Source organism: Papilio xuthus, unplaced genomic scaffold (genome assembly GCF_000836235.2).
Source record: "Papilio xuthus unplaced genomic scaffold, Pxut_1.1 DF826938.1, whole genome shotgun sequence".
In the NCBI taxonomy this organism is placed as follows: Eukaryota; Metazoa; Arthropoda; class Insecta; order Lepidoptera; family Papilionidae; genus Papilio; species Papilio xuthus.
The window spans coordinates 591,022-609,373 of record NW_013531711.1 but is presented as its reverse complement, the minus strand read 5'-3'; the positions used below and the strand labels follow the sequence as shown (position 1 = coordinate 609,373).

The 18,352-nt window shown below is 32.1% G+C and overlaps 1 protein-coding gene across 1 annotated transcript in view; it reads right to left on the bottom strand.

The window, feature by feature from the left end:
* Window positions 1-82: 82 nt before the first annotated feature.
* Window positions 83-18,352, bottom strand: part of LOC106121795 (neuroglobin) — a 53,671-nt gene continuing 35,401 nt past the window's right edge. Inside the window, exons 4-5 of the mRNA XM_013317608.1 lie at window positions 5,421-5,652; window positions 83-2,819 (exon numbers count right to left, since the gene is read on the bottom strand). Of these exons, the coding sequence (XP_013173062.1) occupies window positions 2,664-2,819; window positions 5,421-5,652 (388 nt within the window). The 3' untranslated portion in view covers window positions 83-2,663. The remainder of the gene's footprint in view (window positions 2,820-5,420; window positions 5,653-18,352) is intronic.

Here is an 18,352-nt window from a genome sequence, read left to right as displayed (position 1 = left end):
TAAAATGATATATAAAAACGGCTAAACACTGACGTATATTCGTCCGGTGGCGGCACCGACTAGTTTCGAGCCCTTTGGGGGCCCTTCATCAGGATGAGTGGTACTGGTATTATTTCGCGGACGCGGTCCGTCGCTCACTGACGACGACGACATTTATATATCAGTTTAGTATAATGTCTCACGAAAGTTTGAATAATTTAATAAACATAAAATAATCATTTTTTTAATTTTAAAAAGGTACAGTCGATAAAAACAGTGGTAACAATTTTATTAATAAATATATATGTTTCTGAAAATACAGCTTCGAGTTATTTAGAAGTCTTTATTTTATCTATTACGTAGTTTACATATATTGGATACACATACAAGCATATATAATATATATATCTATATATTTAAATAACCACGAATTTTGTTTATAACATCTGAAAGAAAATGATAGCTATCTCTATTTTTATACGATAATGTGTGGGATGGCAATGTTGTAATACATGTATAAATACAGTGGAGACTCGCAGTAACAATAAATTAGCTAATGGCATATTATAGTGAAACTATGACACGAAAGCGTTTTCATTAAAAAGTAATCAGGGTAATTGAAAGGAAAATACGATGTGTGTCACTTATACATTGACTTTTAAGAGATAGGATCTGTGAAGCGCGCGTATTCCATCTAAATTGCTTGCTTGTGTGCTCGTTTATTGTGTGTATATTTTTGAGTCAGTATAAGTTCATAAAGTTGTTTTTGGTATTATATGTAGGAGTGGAAACATGATATGCATATGTGATTTTCATCTTTACGTCCCCCCGTTAAAAAAGGGGCAGAATTAATTTAGAGCAAGAAGCGCGGCGGCTATTTAACTAGTCCGTTTTTCTATAATCAAATTTTATATAAAGGAAAGCTTTTAATGCAAATTATTGTGACCGCAACAGCTCTCTGCGTACAGTTCAAACAAAAACGTTACCTACGCAAACAGCCGAACTGAAAACTTGTTTTTCCTGACGTAAATCTTTGTTTACCTCAACCCGTAAATTTCACCCTGTTTTTTGTTCAAACAAACGCATCGACCGAATAGTTTGAAAGCGTAGAGTGATTGAAATGGCTAAATAAAGCAAAATCTAACATTTTGAATAGTAAAGCGCCACGTTGATGGTTAATTTTTTGCCAAATCTTATTCACTTGATACCATGCGACTTTACTTGACGTTTTTGTTCATATTTGATAAGTTTGAAGAAATGAATTTAACAAAAAAATGTTGTTAGAGATGATGGACGCTTTATAGATATATATAAATCCTATTTGTCATATTAATAATAAGAAACCGACTATGTTAATATATTTATTATTTAGTAGTCGTCTATTACTACTGAGTTTATGTTTCCAGGATAAAGCACAAGAAATGAACATCTGAGCTTTGATCAAATATTCATAAAGTTTACTGATTCCTCTCACATAGTTGTTATATGTTTTGTTGTACAAAATAAAGTCAGAGATCTGTACATGTATTGGGGTTTCAAAGGGATTTCGTCAACTTAGATGTGACATTTCTTATGTTTTTCGCAAATATACACATGTCTTCATCATGAAGGATTCTTTATGTAAATAAAAGGAGATTGTTGGTACAAACTGAAATGTTTTGTCATATGTTGTGTAAGAAGAATTTCATTGTTTTCATACCTCTAATAAAGTGTCGATAGAGATATTATACAATCACTCTATCGATATCGAGGTCTTATTTCCTTGTCTTAAACATCACTAAAATTCGCGTAGTTATAAAAAAAGGTAAATATTAATTGCATTAAAGGAATTCCTATCATTATCCAAAATGAAATATATTACACGATTAAAAATTAAAATTAAATTAATTTTGCATAAAATATTTTCGTAAAAATTAAAAAATTTACGTAACAATTTTACCGCTTTTCAAATGTACTATTACTCAATGGACACCATTTATTTCTACACTGAGGGTCTTTTTCAAACTAATATTTATTTAGGGTGTACACATAACGGACCGTTATCGCTATTTGACTTACAAAAGAAGATTTTCCCCTTGAGATGACAATGATTTTAGCATTCCAAATTAAATACTTAATAAATTATTCATTGGTTAATATTTCTTTAGATGTGCACGTGCTTAACAAGACTTTGTAAAAGGGGTGGACAGTTTTGACAAAAAAATACTGATTGAAAAAATTATTGCTGGTATAAATGAAGTCTTACATTAAACAAATTCCACAATTGCGTCATTACTAATATATATATGTTTTACTAAACTTTAAAACACTAAGGAATCATCTTAATACTGTTAATAATACTTATCAAGACTTAAGTTGACATTTAATAAACGTGTAACATCAAATAAATGTAAATTTTCCATCGACTCATAGAAGTTTACAAAGTACTATCGCGAAGAAAAGTTTTAACATCGACTATACACAAATTATTCACATTTAATATACATAACAGCTAATTGAAAAAACGCATTAGCGTCTCAAACCGTCTAACGTAAAGAGTTACATCTTTTTTTACATCGCTTAAGAGATGTAACTTTTTTCGTTAGATTGGTAATATGTTTTATATAGTAAATTGACACATTAAATTTTCTAAAATTTGATAGTTGTTTTTATTCGAGGTTTGTTTTCCGTTATAATACTTTGGTTCACGTGGCGTTACCCGGGGCTCCAGCTTTCTCATAGCCTTCTATAAGGGTCTCTAAGATAAACTTAATCGTAATTTTATAAATATTCTCGACGTTCGGTGTGTAACGATCGCCGAGCGTGGCTTCCACGGCTGCTAAAAATGGCGCTTCGATTTTCTGAAACAAAAACACTACGGTTAATTAAGCGATAACAGCTAGAAAAAGTTCCTTGACGCGTTAGCCAATTGTGTTAATTATATTGTTTTCCCTTAAAGTTTTGTTGGCTATTAGTTACCATTAACAGCTCAACTAAAAGGACTTAACTCATAATAGACCTATGAGAACTTTCGAAAAGATATCTTCGATTTTATCTAACAGATCGATACGATCAAGAACACATCTTACTAATATTATAAATGCAAATATTTGGTTTGATGTTTGTTAGAAGGTGGTGTGATCTCGCTGAAGTTTGCCATAGATGTAGAGCACAGCCAGGAAAAACACATGCGCTACTAATTTTTAATTACGCGCAAACGGAGTTGCGGGCAATAGCTAGTTTAAATTATAAATTACTTGTATACCAAATTTGATAATGTTTGACTTATGTTTACAGTTATAAATTTTATGAGGTGATTTGTCTCCCACGCGTGTCGGAACACGTACGCCATTTCGCTACGAACTAAAAAAGTCGAACTATCCTTTATTGGATCTAGCTTCGCGCCTGTGAATTGTCATCGTAAGTCGACTCACGTTCACTGTACAGCCCATGACTTTATATTTGGTAGCTTTGGTAATGTTATTTGTTACAATTGTATTGTGCTTCAGGTGGAGGCAAAGACGTTATCATCACGAATGATTAAATCTCAAGTCGTTGTAGGTTGAGCGAAAGGAAATAAAATTCCGAAATATTCAGGAGAAGAACAAGGAAGTATGAGAAAGTCTAATACTTTGGAATGAATGAGCCTATTGTTCATTGCTATTTTGGTTAGCCGGTACTTAAGATTTTTTTTAGCCCTTTGAGATGTTTTACTTTCCAGTCTATTTGTAACAATTAAATTATTTTAAGATGTAGAATAGTATTGAAAAATTAAAAAATCTACCAGTTTTATCTTTAATAAATAATAAGAGATAGAAGGCAAAGAAAAAAAAAACTATTCGCAAATATAAAAACTAATGGAAAACGCTTATCATAAATCGAACGATAAATATACAAAGGTTATTTTCGTGGGTAGCCGTAATATATTTGTAATTTAACGTTATACGTGAGGAATATCAATCATAACTGGATTCGCACGATGTTACAAAAAGGCGCGCTCGGTCGAAACTTCCAGATATATTCGACTTTCACAAGGACTGGTTCGTGACGTGACTTATGTTATATCTATTTTATTGATCTAATATTCGAAATAACTACGACATGATATATTTTAAGTTGATACTAGCTTTTGCTCGCGACTTCCACCGTGTGGAATTAAAAAAAAATCTTAATTAGTAGCTACTCTATGTCAAATTTCAGCGAGATTCGAAATCGTTTTGGAGATATCTTCTTACAAAATATCCTTATTTTAAAAGAAACTAGCGGACCCGACAGACGTTGTCATGTCTACACGTCTTTAATTTGAATAAATTAATATGAAGTTAATATTTGATGAAAATTGTGAATCTAAACCATTCCCAGATCCCCTTGAACACACACAAAAAATTTCATCAAAATCGGTCCAGTCGTTTCAGTGAAGTTCAGTGACATACACACTCACAGAAGAATTATATATATAAAGATTTTCGCATTTATAATATCAGTGAGATGTAAGTTTGTTCAAACATGACGAACTTGACGGATGAATGACACAAAAAAAAATAGTTTACCAAAAGTAAAAAATATTTTGTCATTTTGACTAAATTAATTATATTGGCATATAGTTAGTGTTTACTTTTCATTAACGTTAGTATTTGAACAGTGTAATTAATTTACTCGTAACGCCTTGGTTTCGTATTTTGTACGAGTAAGTTTAAATTGTGTAGTCTCTATGACGCAAGACACGTATGTATATTACTGCACATGTATACAAGTGTTGTATACATTTGAGCTGTCTATTTAACCAGGTACCTTTATATGTCTATAGTTTTAACAAGATCTAGACTTACTGTTTAACTTAGAACATAGAATAACTTAATTAACTACTTTGTATTCATTTTAAATGTTAATTTCTATGGATTAAGTTTTTAGTTTTATATAGGAAGGTGGAGAAAGAGAACCATGAATTACCAAACAGAGACAAGAAGAGATGGAACTTGCTTATTCATTATTCAAAAAGTAAATGTAACTAACAGTATTCTTACTAATATTATAAATGCGAATGTTTGGATGTACGGATGTTTGTTAGAAGGTATCTCCAGAAAGGCTCCATGAATTTCGAACAAGAAGGCTTCTAATTTTTAGCGGCCGTTAGTTACTTCCCCGCCACGTAGCGCATCCGAGATTTTTGCGCAAGCGCACACTGACGGCTTTAACGCCGTGCTGCGCAAACGGATAGCTTCGCTTTTACGCAGAGTGCAGGACAGCCCCAACACCATACTAAGAGGCCTTAGCGACAAGCTTGACTGCCCTATAGTGCGACACTGGTACGTGCGTGGGAAAATATACGACGTGCAAACGTCGTAAATTTTCCCACGTTATATTTTTTCCAAAACCAATGTAATATTTTTCCCAATATGTGTTACCTAATGTTACATGAAATAAATAAATAAAAAAAATATAAAAAAAATATGCAAACTCACCCAAAAATATTCAACTTTGAATCCAGGTATCCGTCTATGACTGGCGCCTACTTGATGTATGTACGCGAAAAAGTTGTCCAAATCGTCGAGACCTTTGATGCCTTCGTCCAACGTGTTCATCACATTGTTGGCGTGCTCCGCAAGCTCCGTGGAGTTAATCTGCTCCTCTTTGGTCCTGTACTGACGAAACTTCTCGAACATGTGCAGAAGATCTTGATTTTCTTCGAATAACCTGGAAGGTAAAAGAATTATTAGACGTCTCTATCATGTTATATAGAATAGAAAAGGAGAGACAACCAGTAAAACGTAGGAAAACAATGAAGCAACGCTGGAGTTAGTACGCTTTATTTGATTTCTTTTAATGTGATCAGCTCGTGGTATTTTTTTAAATTCTTTTCAAGCTTTTAACATCTTTAAAAGCTTTTTTTTATTTATATATATTTGTTATTATTCCAAGTCAGTAAAAATATAGCGGAATTGAAAATATGCGATTTAAAATAAACTCTTATAAAATGTTTGTCTTTAATTTAATTGAGATTATGATTATGGCCGTTGTCTTCAAGTTTTTCAGTAAGGTATTCAAACTCTTATTTGTTTAACGTGTTAATTGTTGGCGTGCTAATTTTACAGCGTAAATATGAGATGCTAAAAACGTAGCTTGATACTATCACAATCTATATTTAATATTTAATCGATGAGTAACAAAAGAAATATTATTCTAGAAAAAAATGTCTAAACAATCTCAACAAATAAAAAAACATTTTGGAATTTTAGTTAGTATAAAAAATGTTAATAAAATCATACAATTTTGATATGTTAGATGTTACATTTTCCGTGCAATTCCTCTGTCAAAACACATGTTTCCAAACATATTGTTAAATCTTTTTTTCAAAGGGATAACAATATGTAAACAAATGTTTCGCCAGTGGAAACCCACAGTTAGCCAATTCAATATCTGCTCTTACTGTTCCAGTAATCATTCTTCAAAGTTTACAGCTCGCTATCGGGGAAATAAATCACTGGGTTACTGGATCTTCGCAAATTTTGTGCTAAAACGACTGAACATTAAACTCTGTTGATGCCGGTATTTTATGACGAGTATAAAATTAACTATTTTAATTCTATGTCAAAAAACCATTTTCCACTACCAAGTAAATCAATTTTTCAATAAAAATAGTAGGGAATATACCACAGTCCGACTAACTTATCTGACCCGGTGTGTATAAGTGACACTAAATTATAATCAGATTTTGAGAATCTTTGTTTATCTTTTCTAAGCCTAAATAACTAGTTTTTTTTTGTTGGAACTGACCGCGATAACATCGCCTTTCATCGGGTCAATTAAGTTTGTCGTACTATAATACATAATTCATTTGCGACTGCTTTTATGACGTGAAAATTTATTCAAAACAGAAAAAAATAACAATAATTTCATATCAAATATTTCTTTATGAGAATAGTCTGCGCAAAAAGAAATGTGATTGAAAAAAGGTCGTCACTGATTTATTCGGGAAATATATAAAGCTGGGTCTGACCCGCGTCGGAGTATTATAAAATAAGTCAATCTAAATGGGAATGAAGTCTGCGCGGAGATATTTTGTAAATCAAACCTAAACGATACTATTGAGATGAATAAATTGTTACTTTAATAAAATTAAAAAAAAATACTTACGATAAAACCTGTTAATTTTTATTGTAATGACTAACCTCGGGTTTCTGAGACCAAAATATCAGTTTAAAAAATATCTGTTTAAAACATATCGTCATCCCCGTCATGACAAAACAGAAATAACAATACGTTCTAGTCGGGGATTTTGATCTCAGAAACCCACGGTAAAATATGAAGAAAGAGGAGATTTAAATTTTGTGATATCAGCATTTATAATTCAGATTTGCGAGTATCCATAGATAAATCTATATATAAAAGAAAGTCGTGTTAGTAACACTATTTGTAACTCAAGGACGGCTTTACCGATATGGCTGAAAATTGGTGAGGAGCTTAGAGCCAGGAGACGGACGTAGGATACTATTTATTCATTTTTTTTGAATCTATGCCTTGAAGAGCTGCTTTTTATTTAACTTACCAATATTATAAATGCGAATGTTTAGATGGATGTAATGTGGATGGGTGTTTGAAGATATCTCTAGAACGTTTTTTTTATTATTTTTTTTTCACGCGTACTGAGTCGCGGGCGATAGCTAGTTACAGAATAAATTTTGACACAAATAAAATCCGTTCATACTTTATTTATAAACCTTTTAGGTTAGAAAAAAATCACCAGATGGCGTTGTTGGTTATTAGAGTAAGTGTAACTAGTGCAGTAGGGCCATAAAACGTGATGCCAAGGGTCCATTCCGGCCGTAGGGGCCATTATAAGAGCTTCATAAACATTTTATGTCCGCCAGTCGGTGTTATGCTGAAGACAGATTCACTTTCATAAATTTGTTCAGTTATTCTAAGGTTTCTTGGGTGGTCTATAGATGTGTTTCTCTTCTTCGTTTATTAACTAAAAAAATCCGATAATATCATAAAAAATAAATCGTAAACGTCTGACCAATCTTACTATTATTATACATGTGAAAATTTAGGAAGATTGACGGATGTGTGTTAAACCCACAGATTACGTAATTTGCCACAGATATACATAGTCTGGAAGAACACTTACGCTAATTAAGTTTTTTTTAAATTCAGCGGGAAAGGAATCGCGGGCGCCAGCTATATTTAAAAACAAAAAAAAACAATGGGAAAATAAATAATTAGTTCAAATGAGTTTTTACTGTACAGTACATAATGCATACGTTACTTAAAACTCCAAAATACATTGATGACGTCACATATTTTTATGTTAACAATTGATACCACACACACACACACGCACATACACACACTCACACACATATACACACGAGTAGGCACTAAACAAGTGGCTTTTCACATAAACTTAACATTTTACGAGCAAATATCTCCAGCTGAGCTGCACTTAATTTTATAGCATTCCTTCTAGTCACAGTTTGTGTGAAATGTTAGGTTTGCAGAAATATCAAATTTAGGGTAACTTCCTACAATTACTTATGATTTTCGATTGATTTATAGTTTTCGAAATTTTATTATCTGTAGTTGTATAACTAGCTGTCGCCCGCGACTCCGTCCACGCAGCATTAAAAACACATAATTAGTAGCCTATGTGTTCTTCCAGACTATGTTCTATATGTATGCCAAATTTAATTGACATCTGTTCACCAGTTCTGGAGATACTTTCACACAAACATCCAAACATTCTGATTTATAATATTAGTAAGATTAACTTTGTTACTATTTGATCGTGTTAAATTAAAGATAACTTGAAGATGAAATATGGTACCATTTGCCAGCTGATAGGAAATCCTAAACCTCGTAAAGAGCACTTCTCTCTGTAGGTCAAGAGCCTCGACTCAAGAGGGATGTATCACCTTTGCGGGAATTACGATACCCGTCTTTTTAGTATGGAAGTCTTTGTTATAGATAAGTTCAAGGTTCTTTTTATCTTCTATATTTTCTGATTAAAATAAAAAGTGTTAGGAAGAAAATCCGTCACTGTGCTGGTATACCGGCGCAACACTAGTAGCACTAAAATGTCGATGTTTATGTCCCCTCACTATTCATTGTGACTTGACTTTGTAACGAAAGCACGCCATTTGTGCCAAATGATTTTAACTAGTAATGTGTAAGAAAAGTAAGGAGGGAGTTTTTGCTAAATTATTTAGCTTACAATAGTTGATTGATCGTAGTTTTGTCTAGATTAATAGTTTTATTTAATAAAGTATTATAATTAATAAATAAATAATAAATTAATTTTAATTTAATTAGTGACTTAATAATTAATATAGAGTTAAGTAATTCAATAATAAGTTTATGTATATATTTTTAAGTTATGTAAAAGTAAATACAAAATTGATTTCAGCTGTTATAAAGTATTATATGAAAGTATAGCTCTTTATCTATTAAGAACTAATTAATAAAATTCTTTATTCAGCAAAAAAAAAAACAGATTCTTGTCTATTAACTAAAGTTATTAAGAGTTAGTTACCATATTATGTATTATACAACGTGTCCCAAAATTAGGTCCAACTAAATATGTTTTGAACTTGAAAATTGTTTTGTGATTTTTTTTCCTTATTATAAATAAAAAACATGTACATAAATGTACAGAATAACAAAGAATAAAAAGGTTTTAATCAAACAGGGCTTCGTTTTGACTTTTTATCAAATAGCCATGTTTTTTTTTAAATTAGCCGCGCTTTTTGTATTCCAACGTCTTTGTAAAGAAATGAGCGGTCAACAAGTTGCTTTCCCTTTAATTAATTTTACTTCTAAAATAATAAAATAAAATTAGAGATGAATTAGATTACCTTTTTATTAATTTTCTTTCATCTTTTCTTGATTTTTATTTATGAAAACTGTTGACTTGTATATAAAAGGAGTACTTTTTACCTTTATGTTTTTTTTTCATACAAAATAAATACGTTATAACATTTTTGGGATTTTTTATACTCTTTTAAAATAATTTTGCCGTCGTCAAAGAATTATTTGCTACTACAAATCAAACGATTAAGTCGTGGAGTTATTTAATGCAGACGAAGTCATAGGAAACATCAAGTATACATGAAGTATTTTTTTCTTTAAAATCAGCTCAAAGTATATTATATTTCAATATTAAAAAAAGGTTGGTTATTAAGGAATCGGAAACGAATCTCCGTTGTTATAAAATGTTTTACATTTGGAGAGCGCAGTAATTGGGTCCGTAATTTCATATATTTTATTGTATTTTCAAGTATCATTCTACATTTATTATGAGTATATTTTATTGTACCACAGATAAAAAAGTTATAAGAACTTTTTTTATTTAATTTTGTTAAATAATTAATAAATTATGTTCTAATTTATTTCTAGTTTTTTTAGTAGTAATAGTTTGTTCGTTTTATTCTGAAAGATCTCTATATTTAAATCGGTTTTTTTTTTATCCACAGTCGATTTATTTCCTACCCATTGTGTCATATAACGCTTATTTGCAATTAATAGAAAACGTGTAACACCAACGTATCGGTTTAAAGTATAGCTCTTATAGTTATAGTTAGCTTACCACTATTTTGTTGTAAATAGGAAGCAAATGCAATTCTTTGACTAGTAAAAACAGGTACAACTTTATTCCGGTTGAGCATTTGTAGCAAAGTTTATAAGAGCTGTACCACACAATGTCGCTCGCTGCGTATTGCGCATTGTTGTCACCTCGCTTCACGTCTATTCAAAGTTAACTGACGCAACTGTGGCAGAACTCAACCAATGTATCTAGCATTCAAACCTTAAGACTTAATTTATAACTTTTCATTCGTACTACAAAACATGCTTATTTAGTTCGTCTGATGAGTGTGCGTCCCGTAGGCCTAATTTAGTCCTCTTTCCCTTCCCACCCTTTTCCTTATTAGGATAGGATGGGAAGTGGAAGTGGACTTTCCGGATGAGAGGATGCATGGGAAAGGAAAATGTTTTCTTTCTGTGCATTCTCTCCTCCGTCGATTAAAGGTAGGCAACGCATATGCAATTGCGTATGTCTATGGGCAACGGTCACTTCGCTATTTCAGCGATTTCAGGCGGCCGCTCGCTCGTTTGCCATCTTATGATATAAAAAAAAAAACAATAATACTAATGTATGTGGCAATGTAATCATAAAATACGTCCATATAGTTTTTGTCCTTTTTGTACGTCATTTTTTTAATTGATTTTTTTTCTTTTTAATGAGACATTTAAAAAGGTTTATATTTGACAAATATTTTTTGTAACAATCCATATTATGTTACGCGTCGTCTACTTGAGAAGTATGATCAAAAACAAAAGTATTTATGTTATAAAATAACAAAAGATAAACGTATAAGTTTTAGTTTCCCGCCTTTAGCGTCAGATACAACCCTAGTCAGAATATTAAGGCTGGTAGATAACATAAAGTTGACGATTACGCGAGGGAACGATGCCAGCGCTCCTGGACGCCAGCCAATGTGGCTAGACTGGGTACTACAAATTAACATATTACATTACACTAATGATTATTATTGTCTTGAACTATTATGATTGTTTAATCTTTATTAAGGAGGATATCTAACGGAGGGAGGGAGTGGCTTGATCTTAAAAAAATAAACACTTGGAACCGCAAAACGAGGTAGCAACGTTTTCGAGAAAGAATTTCAGGTCAGCTGATTTTGTGATATGTCGTCCTTCTTGCTCTTTCGGATAGAGTCTAGGCAGTCTGGCAGGCGTTAAAGGGTTATAGGGTTTTGAACAAATAGTGGATTTGCGTATCTAACCGCCAATCTTGGAGTTCTTAATTGATCTCTAAAGGAAAACATTAATGGAGAATTAATCTGAAAAACCTGCTACGAGAACAGTTAGTTTCTGAGACTAAAATCTGTATAAAGATATCGTCATCCTTGTCATTATCTTTGACAAAACAGAGATAAGAATATGTTTTAAACGGGAATTTTGGTCTCGGAAACCCACAGTAAGAGACCGTTATTAGTTGCGGACGTGTGTATCATTTTAGTTGATTTCTGTGCTCAATACTTGTATATTATTCACTTTATTCCGTAAAATATCTTTAGTGATATGACTCTGATACATTTGTGTGATAGAATTAAAAAGCAATTTCTTACGGCTCTCTCGCACTCTCCGGCCGTATCGATATCAGCGCACTCTGCCGATTGAAAATGGAATGGAACGGTCAATTGAAAACACAACTGAAGATAATTTCTTGTGGATATTATGTTTGTACTCTATGAGTTGGTAGACCACTGGACAGATCTGAAGTTTGATTGGGTATTTGGAAGAGTCCAGAGAAGAAGAGAAGTCCAAATAATCTAAACATTAATTGTACATTAATCAATTAAAATGAAACTTTTAATTGCAATTTAATATTATTTTGACATTGCAACGGACGCGTGTTTAAGCATTAAAAAAAACTATGGAAAGAAATTTTTCCCATTTTCTGTCGCCCGCGACCCCGTCCGGGCGGAGTTAAAAAAACTTAATAAGTGGCCTATGACTTCCAGACTATCTTCTACATCTATGCCGAATTACACCGAGTTCCGTTGAGCGGTTCTGAAGATACCTTCAAACAAACATCCATCCATCTTAACATATGCATTTATAATATTAGTAAGAAGTTTTATAAGATTAGAAAGATGTCTTTGTTCAAAGGTTACAAAGTACTCTGTTGTACTAGTCAAAACCAAAGAAGATATGCAATTATGTTCTTGAGCTTTGTAATATATCGAATTAATATATAGGCAACAGGACGGCGACACGCAATTACCTGAAAGCCTATTTGAGCTCGGTTTGAGACCGGAAGTTAACCTATTTACTTGAGATTGTAGTACTAATTCGCTGTATATTATATTTTAATGCTTATTATTATATTTATCGATTGCTCTACTATTATATTTAACAAAAAGATGTAATAATAAATAAGAATACGTTATTACATTTGGAATTAAGCATAAAATTAATGTAGGAGCGATGAATAGTTGGTTCTATACTTCTTTCACATAATGTAACAATGTCGTAATGTTATTTCCTTTTTTTTTATAACATAAAGTGGTAAACCAGCGGGCGGCAACCTGAAATCGCTGAAATAGCGAAGTGACCGTTGCCCATAGACATACGTAATTGCATATGCGTTGCCTACCTTTAATCGACAGAGGAGAGGATGCACAGAAAGAAAATTATTTCACATGCCATGCATACACTCATCCGGAAAGTCCACTTCCACTTTCCATCCTTTCCTTACAAAAAAAAGGGTGGGAAGGGAAAGAGGACTAAATTGGGCCTCCGGGACGCACAATCATCAGACGAAACGCGGAATTGCTTCCACTTCACGCCTGTCTTCTGTGTGGTCGTAGTATTTCACCGGGCCAGCCGGGCCAGTTCGTGCGAAGATGTTAAAGCGGGCTCTACCACTGTGATATTCATTTCGTAATATAAATAGAAAAGCTTAATATTAAAGTACAGCAGAAAAACTTTCATATTGAAAAACTAACAGAGCGCAGAAATTGTCCGATATTAAAAAGTTTATTGTAAAACTTCATTTCTCAATTGCCACTGTCTATTGGCAAGGGACAATTTTCAGCTACATTTTAGTTAAATTATACATCCTTTTGTTGATGTTTAATTTGATTTCATTGTATAGTCTGATTATTACCATACAACCTATATACTATGTTTAATTGAGTATGCAATTTTTTTGGTATATGGATGTTTGTTAGAAGATATCTGAAGAACGCCTGCATGAATTTTGATGAAATTTGGTATAGATATAGAACATAGTCTGGAAGAACACACAGGCTACAAATTAAGTATACTAGTATTACCAGTAAAATTGTGTTGTATCGTAATTACCAACATGAGAAATATTAAAATGCCTTTGGTTGGTTTGTTATTTAGTTTATTACGTTATTTTTTAATATGATTGCAAGAATGAACTTTAACTAGGTTAACAAATTAGTTACAATGTCTTTTTAATATTAAAAAAAAAGTAATTTCGTGTGACTTATACGAATTTTTCGAGAAACTTTTCTGTTACGAAGGTTTTTTTTCTTTGTAAATGTAGACTAATGTATCCCCATTTGGACTTTCAAAATACTATTCCAGATAATTGAATTCGTTTGGATTTCGGCTGAACCTTTGTCCGATGTGGATTGTATGGGATTATATAAAAACATTGAAAGAGGGTATAACAAATAAAACTTTAGCTAAAACGTGATATAAACAAAACAAATAAAATTATCTTATTCGTTGTTTCCATTTAGTTTTATTAAAGCGAATATAGAATTTATTACTTGGAATAGAATTGATGTAACGACAAATACGTTACGAAATAAATTTGTAAATAAAAATGGAGACAAATCCTTTATTTTTATCCTTAAAGTAATATGTTTTATAAACAATAATATGTTTAAATGGATGAATTGTTAGTTATCTCCAGAGCCGCTCAACGGATTTCGTTGTAATTTTGAATAGATGTAGAACATTCTGGAAGAACATATAGACTTCTAATTAAGTTTTCTTTTAAATCTGCGCTGACGAAGTCATGACGACTAATAGTGTATACAGGGTGTCCCAAAAGGTTATGTACATAGGAAGGGGGATGATAGGGGTGGTCACAAGGGTCACCAGAAAAATAAAATAAAAAGTCCCCTCTGGGTATTAAAAAAATAAATGGCATTTTTTAAATTTTACACCTTCTGGGGCAATTTTAATTTTCTTTAAAATCTTTGTTAGTTGTATTGTTTTTTTTTTGTTTCATATTGATAAAGGGTTATTGACGATAACATAATAGCTTTTTTTTTAATGTAGCAATATTTGTAGGTCATTGGTTACAAAATTGTACCCCTATCATCCCCCTTCCTATGTACGTAACCTTTTGGGACAACCTGTATATTAGTATAATAATTTTTACAAGTATACTAAGTCACATTCAGTATGTAATCTCCAATTTTTTTAAAAGAGCTGGGGACAAACGAGCAAATATTTATTTGATACTTAGTAATCTGACTCATCTAGAATTACCAAATACCACCATTACTGACTCCATTTAATAAATGTTACTTAGCCCTATTGTTGTGTATGCGCCTGCACAGTGCGTGTTTTCAAACGAGCGGCGAACTCCGCCGCTAATGTGACTACTTGAATAAACAGTCCGCGCTAAGTTAGTGTTTTACTAACCACAATACATAAGAGTAATAAATAACAGTCAAAATATTTGTAACATTGTTTTTAATGAATATGCTGTTATAAGGTCGGTAGCGGCGGTCGAGCAACCGGAATTTTTTTGTACACTTATCGAATAACTGCGAAGGGTCGCTTAATTTCAAATGAAAATGATATTCTTCATAGGACAAGCAAATTGTTGAGTTTATTTTTATATTTTTTTGTTAGAAACATTTTTCTTCTATATTATTTTTTAATATTTCTTTGTGGATAAAGAGATGAAATAATTAATTGGATCTATATCTAAGTTACTATGTCATCAACATCAGCTCACTATACGTCTCCACCGAGGGGCTCGGAGCCTACCCTAAGTTAAGGGTGATTAGGCCATAGTCAACCACGCTGGCCAAATGCGGGTTGGTTGACTTCACACATATCTTTTGAATTTCTTCTCAGATATGTGCAGGTTGCATCACGATGTTTTTCTTCACCGTAAGAACGTCGGATAAATGTACATATGTAAATCGGAAATCGAAAAACACATTGGTACATGGCGGGATTCGAACCCAGGACCTGCAGATTGCAAGTCAAGTGCTTGACCACAGACTCTCCAGTTACTATGTATTTTATTGAAATCTAGAAATAAAGGATAAAAATACTAAAGTATTAAAAGTAAAAGAAGGAGCAAAGAAATATCAAAAGGTTTCAAATGAAATCACAGACTGGAAAATGTAAGAGAAAATAATTTTCCGCTCATTTCATAGCGACTTGCATTTGTGCATTCAAGTTGCAGTACATTTCAATAGTTGAAATATTTACATTTTAAAGATTTTCTGCCTGAGATACACAGTGAAGTAAAGTGAATTATATACAGTAAATTATAAAAAAAAAACTTCGAACACAATTTTAAGCAACTAATTGGTATACCATGAGTTTGATTTCTAATTACAATCTATTTACAATTATTAAAAACAAAATTAAGATAAAGTTAAGAAATGCATTAAAAAGAAATCACTAGTTTTTGTGTTAAAGAAATCATAGAAACTATTTAATTAAACTTATTTCATAAATAATAATATTCAAGTATTATTTTGGTACGAGTTCAAAAAGGAAAGCAATAAACGAAAGTTCTCAAACAAAACGAAGCCAGTTAATTAGGGAAATACAAACAGAGGCAAGGGACATGACAAAGTTTGATCAGATTGTTTGCGGTCGCCATTCGAGAGCTGCATTTAGGAACTTTGTGAGCGCCATCTGTTAATACAACTGTTAAACTAGTATTGTCTGATTTTATATTTGTCCCTGAACTGAAGAGGAACTCAATTATACGATATCATTAAAACTTTTTATATCAATGCACAAGAAAAAATGGAAATATGTTTATTTATTAAATTGTAGGCGCCTAATTATTTTGCCTAGCAACGGAAACATTTGAAATATTCAATATTTTTTTACAGGCGCTTAGTTTTTTTTTTCCACATGCCAATATTATATACTAGTAATACTTAAGATAATATTTCCTTTGTGTGAGCGCCTAGGGTACACAGCGATGTGTGAAATAGCAAGTTAATTTGGATGATCGTGTATGAATCTCTGTAAAATTCTTGTAAATTTAAATTTTTGCCAACACGCTACGTTGATTTTTTTGTAGTATGCCGTTAGCCAAGTAATACGACAATCTCATTTTTCTTTTTACTAAATTGCTCATTACTCTTTTGTTTTCAGTTTAATATCTTTGTCTCATAACATTTCTATTCTAAAATTCAATTATGTAAAAAAAGAGCTAAACTTTTTAATACCAGGAACAACAGTTCCCTGTAACTTAATTAACTTCGTCGCTTTTTTTGCGGTCGGTACTCGGCAGCTCAAAACTTAGTTAGCGTTTGCTTGTATTCATAACGCCTTCTTGAATTCTATTCAAAAACTGTTTTGCTTTTAAAGAACATAATAGCCTTAAAACGCTTAAAAACTTTTTAGAAAAGGAAACCTCAATTCATAAAATGAAAACTCTTCAGAATATAGAGTGAAATAGCAACTATAATTTTCTTTTTTAATAAAAAATAATAGCATATTATATATAATCTTACTAATACAAATGCGATAGTTTAGATGAATGGATCTTTGTTATGACGAAACTCCAGAACCAATCATCGGAACTGGTTGAAATATGAAATAGTATTAATAACAGTTTGGTAAAGCGCATAGACTACAATTTTTTTTTTAATTTAAATGGAATTGCGGGCAACAGCTTGTTTGTGCTAGGAAATTGTTTACAATAATCGAAAGCGTTCAAAATCACAAACACATGGTTGTTAATATTTGACACACAAAATGTAATATTGTTCTTAAGTTTTTTTTTTAGTCTAAGGGTATCGAATAGTTTTTCCCTTGTTTGATTCAGTACAACGTCAAAGAAGATATTCTATTATTGAATACAAAGACTTTGTACATTGTAGCGGGCCGCACTGGGCTGTGTCGGGCCTCTAACAACCCCTGTTGACCTACAAAGCTAAATTTAACCCGTTTATAGTCACAGGAGATTGAAGCTTAAGTGGCAGTTTTTGCATATCTGGTCATTTCTGTATCACCTTAACAAATAATAAAAAGTTACGTAGTAGAAAAATTAAATTTTAACTGCCACCCCTTCCAAGAGTTTAATAGTCGATATGTGATAACCTCAGTGTTGATTTAGTGTGAGTATACTCCACTAAGCGAATGTTTATGTGATTAAGAAACTCATCATTTCCCTAGCCTTATACTAACGTTGGGTCGAAGCAAATGGTTTTTATATTAATGTTTTGGCTTGGCTGGCCGCCAGCCTGTCGCCAGCAATACTTGGGAGAGAATTTCAATAACCATAAACTAAGTAATTATAGCTAAATACTTAAAAATTACATGACTAATAAATATAAATAAATATTCTTAAACATGAGTAATTAAACATAATAAATAGAACAATACTTCATCATCAGCTCACTATATGTCCCCACAGAGGGGCTCGGAGCCTACCCTAAGTCAATCACTAGGCCATAGTCTATACGATTAATAAACTCTGAGATCAACTAAAGTTTCATTGAAACGGGTAGCAAATAAACGTCCCTTACTATATATGATTTATACAAAGTTGTAGAGATGTGCTTAACCCAAATATAATTTTAATTTCCATGTTTGTATTTTAATATTTAGATTTGCTCAACTC